The following is a 10526-nucleotide window of genomic DNA, read 5'->3' on the forward strand; positions in this document are numbered from 1 at the left end:
ATAATTGGAGAGCTATATGCATGTGGACTTGCAGAAGAATCAAGCAAAATATGATTGGATACCAACGGTACTAGATTCATATTTTTTATACTAAAGTACAAAAGTGATGGTAATTCTAACGCCGGCTTTCCTAATTATGGAATTTTTATAAGGAAATCATGAATGATATTATTGATAATGAGAATAAGAATGAGTATATCCCTAATTATAATTCATAGAATATTTTTTGGAAAACATTTATTCCTTTTAAAATTATTAGGTTTTTTCAATGGCTCCTATAAATTAACATTTTTTGTACCCTTTTCACAACCATAAATTCACAAACGGCATTTTTCTTTCTCTTAGCCGCTCATCACTCTTTGCTCATACCCTAGAATTCGAATTTTTGTTTCAATGGTTGGTAAGTGACTTACTTACCCTACGCTCTGTTAGATCTCCTATCTTTGTGTTCTATTAAGAGTTTTATTTTGTTTGATTTTAAAATATTACAGACTTTTATGCATGATTAATGATGTGTTCATTAGTTTATTATTGAGTCTTTTAGTTAATCCTTGATGTAATAAACATGTACTCTCTATAATTTTTCGACAACATGGATATCTCATTATAAAACATATATTTTAAAAATTATTTTTTTTAGAAGAATCTTATATTTCTGTAAACTAGACATATAGGCTTGTTGAATAAGTTTATAATTTATAATATTTGACCTTGTTTCTTATTTTATATGAACTTTCAGAATAGACATTGTTGCACAAAAAAATTGTGATTTTAGTAAAAAGACCAAATTTACAAAATTATTTAGAATGTCAAATAAACTCATAACATTATGAAACTTTAAACAGAGATTATTATATGTGTCTAGTATTCTCAATTTTAGTTTCATAAATTTCTAGCCAATATCTAATTTTATAAAAATCTCAAAAACATATATTGTGTATTTAAGACACTATGAGATAGTTTTGAACTTGTCAAGAAACAAATAGTTTTAAAAATATTTTTGGTATTGAATCACCTTGAAAATTTTATAGGAGATATCATGAATGTCTAGAATAATTCTATATAATATTATATCATTTTGAATATTGGATTAAGAATTAAAATTCAGAAAATTAGACTCGTATGGGTATGAGTTAGAAAATCAGGATCTTGTGATAAGTTGTTAGTACTTAATACCATGATTGTTTTGATATGATTATAAGTACATATTCTTTACATTTATTTAAAGATCAATTGATTTTCATAATAAAATTAATTTATGTGAATATTTTTAAATTTAAAAATTATTCTATTTCTAAGGTTTTAGCAAAATAGTCTAAACGCATTTAGATGTCCAAATTATTTTGCTAAATGATTCTCTTTCATGAAATGATCTATGATATATTATAACAAAAATTTATTTGCAAGCCAAAATTATTGTGATGATATTTTATGAATATGATATAAATTTTCTATTCACATATGCAATTAAGGTAATTTATGGTAAGTTGTAAAGGGCTACGTCTTGAAATTGTGTGGGGCCACCTCTTAAAGGCCAATGTGTCACGAAGTGGCACATACATTACAAAGTGTCATGTGCAGATTGTTATACAATTAAAAGATAAATTTAGATGTTTTACCTCACTGTCCATGGTTATTTTGATTTTGATTATATAGTACGATATAAATATTCTAGAACAATAGTAGGTTTTTATTCTAAGTGTGCACATGATATTCTAATGGTGATTTTGCTTCTGTCCAGTCATCAGGAGTATAAGTGATATAATATGACATGAGCTAACCTTTTGTTTTTTGTGTATATATATTATAGATTTGTTTTCATGATTAATTATACTTTTGATATTTTGAATCACTTATGAATTTATGTTTTTTAGTTATAATATGTCATGTTGTAAAACTTATGTGATACTTTCCGTACTCGATAAATGTGATGTGTTGGAATAATTTTACTTACCAAGTTAACTACTCACATTTTGTCGTTATTTTTTGCATATTGAGTAACTTGTTGAGAGGTGTACTTATTTTTAGAACTAACATTTTATTTGCTTTTGCTAGTTGAATAAGAGAATGATGAACTTTTGTTTCCTTTAAGTTTGTTTATCTTCTTAAAATTGCAAGTGGAGACTTTTAAGGTTTTTGTTATATTTATGACTTTGGAAGAAAATATTTAGTGTTGGATTTGTGGATTTGTAGATTTTTTTTGAAAAAAAAAATTAAGATATTTCAGTTTAAGAGTTTTGTGTAAGAATTATAATTTGTAAGTAACCTCATTTACCCGCATATATTAGATTTGGGATGTTATAGTAAATGTGCAAATAATGGCAAATGCAAGCCATTATTACAATAATAGCTTACATTTGAGAGAGAGAAAAAAAAATTGAGAGGAAAAATAAATATGCTGATTTAAAAGATGTATTTCATGAAGTTATAACTATCAATTTCTTTGAATAAAGTCACTACATAAATTGGTTATGTATCCTCTCCAAGCCAATCTACTAGTTATAGTGCATCAAGGTCCATATGTTTTTCAAAAATGTATGGCACGTGGATGTTTAGCGCGTGGATGTAATTGCAACTACTGAAATTTAGGAAGAAGAAAGTGCGAAGGCTATTTTTGTAATTATGGTGGGTGTTTGTCGAAATATTTTAAGGATGAAGCTATTTGAGCCCACTAGAAAACTCATTAGACCCATCTTTTAATGAAGATTTTTATTACTAATTTATCCCCAATGCAAATTATAATTATAAACAAGGTAATACGGTTAAAAAAAAAATTCTCCCATCTCCTCTGCATTGACCTCTCACTTTGGTCAATGGGGATTCAAACAATTGGAATTACAAAGCGTGAATTTATCAATTTAAGGGATGTCCTTTACCAAGGAAAGAAGGACAATGCAAGAGGAACAAAAGTTATTTGCCCGATTTGCCTTTGATTCTTAGTTTAAACGTGAAGCAATTTGATTTGATTTTTATTTCATCTTTAATGTTAATAGAATAAAGATTGAAGTCGTATTTGACCAAGCAAAATTGGCCGGAAAAGACCTTCCTAGCCCACTTTCATGGGATTTCAGAAGTGAATTCCCAGTTTTTGGTCAAGAATTTTGTATACAGAAAGAAAAATAGTTGGTGGGGTAGAGATTTTTTTATTTACTGTGGTTTACCTAATCTTAGATTTATAAAAATACATGCAAAATTTTATGGAAAAGAAAATTAGTAAAGTGAGAGTGAAAACTTCACATATGGATATGCTGAAGACAAATCCAAAAACAATTAGAGATGAGAGAAAAGGTTGAAGAAATCATCAATAAAAAATTGTATAAATTATGATAAATTAACTGATAAGGGTATGATAGGCATTAAGATGGGTCTACAGAAAAAAAAAACAAAATTTGATGATAGATCTATTAAGAAAATGGATTTAAGAAGTATTTTGGTGGGTTCAAATAACTCTACTCATATTTTAATTGGTCATATTTATAAATGGAGTTTATTTAATGGTGACGTGTTCGCAGGATATTAGTAGCGTACTAGCGTGCTAGGAGATCGAAAAGGAAAGAGGAAAAAAACCTGTATTGGGTCTCAGTCATGCTTGGATTTCCCCGACATTTGATCCGCTTGTTAAAATGGGCTGGCCCAATAATTGGACATAGAGAACTAACTCTGCATGCCACTCATGACATCAGTCTTTAACACAAAATAAAATGAGTTGGACTATTAGCACCCCTCTAAAATCTTTTTAAAACCACTATTTTATTACAATTACATTTAAAGATAAATACTCTAATATATTTCACGTTTATTTTATCTCACTTTAAATTTTTATATTTTCTCTCTTAAAAAAAAATTCTTGTATTTTCTCTACTATCAAACTCACATATGTAATTTTTTTTCTCAAATTCTCTATAAATTTTTCTTTAATTACTAAGATAATCTACTAATAATAAACAATACACATTCTAACAAAATTATTTATCTTTTTTTAAGGCTCATAATAAAATTTTTTCCATCATAATCTTATAGGTATTTTATTTAATTAATTAATTTTTATTAAGAAGTTAATCGCCCATAAAAATTTATTTGTGAAGAGTGAAAAAATAATAGAAAATTAAAAAATTCATAAATTAAATATATTTATTTAGAAATAAAGATATTTTTGGCATTAAGCCTAACATTATTAAAAAATGAACTTCAAAAGAATTTTGAAGGGTGCCAATAGTACAACTCAAATAAAATTTGTGGTCGTGCATAAACTGTTGATCAACGCATATAAAAGCAAATTTGAAGTGAAGAGGATAATGAGTTTAAACTTTGAACCATGGGAGGTCCGCTGCTGCCACACTCTCTGCACTCCATCCATGGCGGGAAATCTTTCCTCATCTCTTTGCCTTATTCTTCATCAAAATCAACATTTTTATTTCACAAACCAGCCATCCCTATCCAAAAAATTTACGGTACTTAAATCCGCATCCGATCCGCAGACGTATAGATTCGATATGGATTGAGTCAAATTCGCTTTCCGATCCGCAGATGAATGAATTGATTCTGGATTGAGTTTAATCAATCCGTAGATTGGATTGGATTGAAAAATTATAATCCGTAAAATTATAGATCGGATATGAATTGATGTCTAATCCGTAAAATTCGATCCACGAACACCCCTAATGTGAGCATACTTTTGGAAAACTAACGAACATTGAAGTGCAACTGAATTCTTTATTAACAACCCCGTCTGGGTTCTTTAATGAATTGGTTGGTTCTTGAGTAAAGGTCTCTCCCTCAGAGTGTTTTTGGTAGATTAAAGAATTTCAAAATGTATTGTTAACGGACCCAGTTTGGTTTTTGCACTGAATTGCTTTGCTTCTTATTGCTCTGTAGCTCTACAAGGTTAAGTATGTATGGAGTTATTTGTTGGTTTGGTTCTGAAATGGTACAAATTTAAACTTTTGTAGCTTTCTAGGCAAATGAACTGACTTTGAACTGCAATTAGACTGGTTGGAACAATCCGGTTTAGTTTCAGTGATTAGGTACTTTTGGTAGCTATTGATTAATAAGATCAGGTGATGTAGAACCAGTTGACTGTGTTGACTGAGTTCTTGACGCTGGAGTCCGATATGGGCCAACAATAGCTTGTTTCGAAGCTTTCGATGAGATCGATTAAACTCGCTGCCTACTTGGCTCTGATGTTCGTCACATTCCCCCCCCCCCCCCCCCCACCCCCCAAATTCCATTGTTTAGGGGCTGAAATTTCAGTTTTCAGTTATTTTCAATTTTTAGGAAACTTTAGATATTTCTATAAACTCAAGGATTAGTACATCAGGTTTTGACTGTATTTTTTATTGTTTTTCTTTCTCCCTCTCTAACCTGAGTGTTTCTTTTGTATTCACTGAATTTCAATTTCGCTACTGAGTCATATCATTTTTCTTTTTCCCTCTCTAAACTGAGTGTTTCTTTTGTATTCACTAAATTTCAATTTGGCTCCTGAGTCATATACTTGTTACTTGCTGATATTAGTAGACTTAATGGTTTCTATTATTTATTACTACTCTTAGTTTTATTTCTTGCTATTATTACTTATAACCACGTATTGTTATTTGTTTTATTATGAAAATTCTTGTACTTTTTATCTATTTTGTTTATCTGCTATTCATTATCAAGCATGATGCCAAATTTATTCAATGTAGTGTGATGCATTAGTTCTAAATGTTGGTCTTTGGTGATTTTGCAGGCTTTATTACAAGGACAATGGCCCATTATTATCCAAGTATCTTGCCATGTGGCCATTTTCTTTTCAAAGGAGCAACAGGTGTGCCGTCAGCTAGAAGTACATCAGGTTGCTTTATTTAATATAAAACTTGTCAGAGGAGTTTTATTAGTTGTTCTTCGCCTTCTATCTACAAAAGATATTGTATTTATCATGTTGCTTTTCAGCGTCAGTACAGCCATTGACTGAAGAAGTGGAGGATAAGTCACAGGATTTCCCTTCAAGTGGGGATTCCATACGTAAGCGATTCCTTGATTTCTATGCTTCTCGAGGCCACAAGGTTCTTCCAAGTGCTTCACTTGTGCCAGAAGATCCTACAGTTCTACTGACAATCGCAGGAATGCTTCAATTTAAGCCTATATTCCTTGGAAAGGTAATATGTCATTACTGCGTTTAGTCATCTATTTCTTCAATGAGCATCATGTTTTCATAATTTTGTGAACTGCATAAGTCATTCTGGTTGTATTAGTGAAAAAATTGAGCCTCCTCAATAGAGTTCAAAAATCCATTTTCAGGTTCCCAGACAAGTTCCTCGTGCTGCAACTTCACAAAGGTGCATTCGTACAAATGATGTGGAGAATGTAGGCCGAACATCGCGACATCACACATTCTTTGAAATGCTGGGAAACTTCAGTTTTGGAGATTACTTCAAAAAAGAAGCAATCCAGTGGGCATGGGAGCTTTCAACAGTAGAGTATGCTTCAATTTTATATTTTATGAGTTATTTAATTGTTATGATGATGTTTCATGGTTGAGTAGTTAATTCTTTCTTCTTCTTCTTTTTTCCCCAGAAAAAAATGATAATTTATTTGCATACTGCTTTGGTTACAGATTTGGACTACCAGCCAACAGATTGTGGATTAGTGTATATGAAGATGATGATGAAGCTTTTGAAATATGGAATAAGGAGGTAAACCAAGGATTTTTTTATTTTGCTTATCTTTAGATTTGTTATATTTTTTATTCTCTTGACTTGTGCAATTTCCTTCTGTCTTCTCCGTATTTTTGTCTATCTACATCTTGTTATTTCCAAAAGCTTCCAAAAGCTTTGCCTTGTGGGAATTAAACAATGATGGTATTGTTGTTTTTTCCTGTTTGTGTCCCATTTTTGTAGTTCTGGATCCAGTTCCCTTGGTTCTTATGGACTGATTTACATCTTTTCTTTATATATAGTTTTAGGGGCATCCTTTTTTGCTCACTGTATAACACGTGATTTCTTAACCTCTAAGTTCTAGAACCAGCCCTGAAAACTTGAGGTTCTTTCTTTTTCTGTCAACTCTAGCGAATATATTTAGCACTTATCTATAAGTGATTTGACGAGACAAGTTTGCATCAGGTTGGTGTTCCTGTTGAGCATATAAAGAGGATGGGTGCAGACGATAACTTTTGGAACAGTGGAGCTACAGGTCCCTGTGGTCCATGCTCTGAAATTTATTACGACTTCCACCCTGATAGGGGATGTTCGGATGTGGTATGTCTTGATGAATCCAAGTAACTTCAGTCAATGCGTTCAAATGTGATATTTCCTGAGGAATGAGAGGGGATTATGATTTATGAATTCTTTTTCATACCATTGATTTTCCTTTTATTTGGAACTATTATTTTACAGGATCTTGGAGATGATACTAGGTTTATAGAGTTCTACAATCTTGTCTTCATGCAATATAATAAAAAGGATGACGGATCACTCGAACCCTTAAAACAGAAGAATATAGATACTGGTCTTGGCCTGGAGCGTATCGCCCGCATCCTTCAGAAGGTATTCAATTAGTCATAACTCTTTCCTGTCCTTATTGTTAAGTAGACTCTTTCTTTTAATGTCAACACCAAATTGATGAGCAACAATTCTGTTTTATTCCAACACATGCATTGCTAATGTGCTTCAGAAACTTTTGTTTAAGTCATACTTTTCCATTGCAGGTTCCAAACAATTATGAAACTGACTTGATATTTCCTATTATCAAGAAGGCCTCAGAATTGGCAAATGTCTCATATGCGCAGTCCAATGATCGTACAAACTTGAATCTAAAAGTATGTTTTCATTTACATTTTGAATGAATATGAGCTGAATTTGATTTCACAAATAGTCTTTCCCTTCATGAAAAATGGCACCATTCATGTCCATTTATCTTCTTATAGATTATAGGAGATCATTTGCGTGCAATTGTCTATCTCTTATCAGATGGGGTTTTCCCATCAAACATTGGTAGAGGTTATGTGGTTCGGAGGCTAATCAGGAGGGCTGTTCGTACCGGCAGGTTGCTTGGTATAAAAGGGGATGGTAGGGGTAACCTTGAAGGAGCATTTTTACCTTCAATTGCTGAAAAAGCAATAGAATTGAGCACCCACATTGATTCAGATGTAAAAGCTAGAGAACAACGCATTCTTGAAGAGTTGAAAAGAGAAGAGCTTCGTTTTGTGCAGACACTGGAGAGAGGAGAAAAGTTACTTGACCAAATGCTAGCAGATGCACTGTCAAGAACTCGTGAAAGTGGATCTGTTCCTCGTCTCTCCGGCCAAGATGCATTTCTTTTGTACGACACTTTTGGATTTCCAGTGGAGATAACAAAAGAAGTGGCAGAAGAACATGGCGTTAGTGTGGATATGAAAGGTTTTGATATTGAGATGGAAAACCAAAGGCGTCAATCCCAGGCTGCACATAACGCTGTTAAACTTTCAGTTGATGATAGTGCAGATCTGGCAGAAAAAATTCCGGACACTGAATTTTTAGGATATGACACTCTTTCTGCCAAAGCAATTGTGGAGAGCCTCTTGGTCAATGGAAAACCAGTTATAAAAGTTTCCAAGGGAAGTGATGTGGAAGTTTTGCTAAACAGGACACCATTTTATGCTGAATCTGGTGGTCAGATTGGGGATTATGGTTTTCTATATGTTACTCAAGGTACAAATCAACAGACAGCTGTTGTGGAAGTGAAAGATGTGAAAAAATCACTAGGTAGTGTCTTTGTTCATAAGGGCACTATTAGAGAGGGAGTTCTGGAGGTTGGCAGAGAAGTGGAAGCCATAGTAGACCCAAAACTGAGGCAGCGGGCTAAGGTACTCATTAACTGTGGTTTACATTTTCCTTCTAATTGATTCAGAATTCTATGGTTCATTTGTGATATGACGGTATAGCTGAACCGAATCAAATTTTGGTATTTTGCAGGTTCATCATACTGCTACTCATTTGTTACAAGCTGCACTCAAGAAAGTCATTGGACAGGAAACATCACAAGCTGGTTCATTGGTGGCTTTCGATCGTCTCAGGTTTGATTTCAACTTCCACCGACCACTCCTTGATACGGAGCTTGAGGAAATTGAGAGATTAATCAATGGATGGATTGGGGATGCAAACCTCCTTCAAACGAAAGTAATGGCTTTGGATGATGCAAAAAGAGCTGGAGCTATTGCAATGTTTGGAGAAAAATATGGAGAACAGGTTAAAATTTCTTCTAAAATGTAATAACATCTGAAAAATCTTCAATGTACATGTGTTACTCTTAATCCTCCTTAAATACATAGTAAAAATGAACTCTTAGTTTTTACTTCACAAGTTTCTGAATTAGTAATGAAATTTAATGTTGGATATTGCTATTTCCTGCCACGGTTTCTATGTCATTATGTGAATCGCCTCTGGAAGATTTAGCACTTGAATTTCTCCATATTTCTATATTGGAGAGAGAAAAAAAAATTATAGATTGGAGGATTTAGAAATATTTTGAGACTTTTTTGTATTAATTCTTGGAATAAATGGAGGAAATTGTTTAATCTTTATAGATTTGTTTTATGAACATTCAGTTGGGCTTGGCCATGCCCATGGAAACAGCTGATGAGGATTTCAATTTCCTGTTGTATTGTAGGTACGTGTTGTGGAGGTTCCTGGTGTGTCTATGGAACTTTGTGGTGGAACCCATGTAAACAATACTGCTGAAATCCGAGCCTTCAAAATCATTTCTGAGCAGGGTATTGCATCTGGAATAAGGCGTATAGAAGCTGTGGCTGGTGAAGCTTTCATTGAATACATCAATGCAAGGGATTCTTATATGAAACATTTGTGTTCCACCCTCAAAGTACGCTTACTTCACATAAAAATTGCCCAACCCTCTCCAGTTTGATGCATTCTAACATAACTCTAGAAAGCACCATTCAATTTGCTTCTTACTGCACATATTAGCTAGTACTTAAATTGCTATATTCTTTCATGTTGAATAACTTCATATGTGCGATTTGTGGCAGTGACTTGTAGTTGAAGTACTCCATATTCATTTCCCTTTCCTTTTCGGCCTACAGCATGGGTGTGCTTAATCCTTTCATTATAACAGGAAAATAACTTGACCTGACTAGGAAGCCTTGATTTCCAAATACAATCAGTGCTTTCTTTCCATTCAATGATTGTATTATATGTTCAGGTTGCTGCAAAATATATGGTCCTCTAGGAGAATTTACGAATAGCACTTTTGCTCATAAACACATGAGGTGTATGTATATATTGTCGAATAGCAGTCTTAATTTTGAGAACAGAATCACTGATGACACAAAATGTGTTAGTACAAGCACTGTCATCATTAATCTCTTAGAATCTTTTAAGTTATTTGATTGCATTCAGGCTTTTCTTGCACCAGCCTCCTTTTATTTTGTTTGTGGGGGAGGGGGGGGGGGGGGGGGTGGGTTAAAAATTTTCCCTTTTAAAGGGTCAAAAAATTTCATTTTTATTTAAATTTTTTTTGGGAAAAGGGAAAAAAGAAAAAATACAACCCCGGGGGGA

The 10526-nt window shown here is 32.9% G+C and overlaps 1 protein-coding gene across 1 annotated transcript; it reads left to right on the plus strand.

Annotated features, from left to right (window-relative positions):
- The first annotated feature begins 5730 nt into the window (after positions 1-5730).
- On the plus strand, positions 5731-9930 carry LOC18035600 (alanine--tRNA ligase, chloroplastic/mitochondrial). Its single transcript, XM_024178505.1, has 10 exons — positions 5731-5803; positions 5929-6134; positions 6277-6455; positions 6593-6671; positions 7098-7232; positions 7371-7520; positions 7682-7792; positions 7901-8818; positions 8928-9200; positions 9622-9930. Exons 1-10 carry the CDS (start codon positions 5743-5745, stop codon positions 9874-9876), a joined length of 2367 nt encoding a protein of 788 aa, XP_024034273.1. The 5' UTR covers positions 5731-5742; the 3' UTR covers positions 9877-9930.
- The last annotated feature ends 596 nt before the right edge of the window (positions 9931-10526 follow it).

Source organism: Citrus clementina, unplaced genomic scaffold, assembly GCF_000493195.1.
Source record: "Citrus clementina cultivar Clemenules unplaced genomic scaffold, Citrus_clementina_v1.0 scaffold_8, whole genome shotgun sequence".
Taxonomy (NCBI): domain Eukaryota; kingdom Viridiplantae; phylum Streptophyta; class Magnoliopsida; order Sapindales; family Rutaceae; genus Citrus; species Citrus x clementina.

Excerpts from the sequence above, each read along its gene's own strand:
- LOC18035600 (XM_024178505.1), top strand. The coding sequence starts at position 5,743 with ATGGCCCATTATTATCCAAGTATCTTGCCATGTGGCCATTTTCTTTTC. Across the intron at positions 6,672-7,097 it reads TTGAAATATGGAATAAGGAG|GTTGGTGTTCCTGTTGAGCA; the intron begins GTAAACCAAGGA and ends AGTTTGCATCAG. Across the intron at positions 9,201-9,621 it reads GAGAAAAATATGGAGAACAG|GTACGTGTTGTGGAGGTTCC; the intron begins GTTAAAATTTCT and ends GTTGTATTGTAG.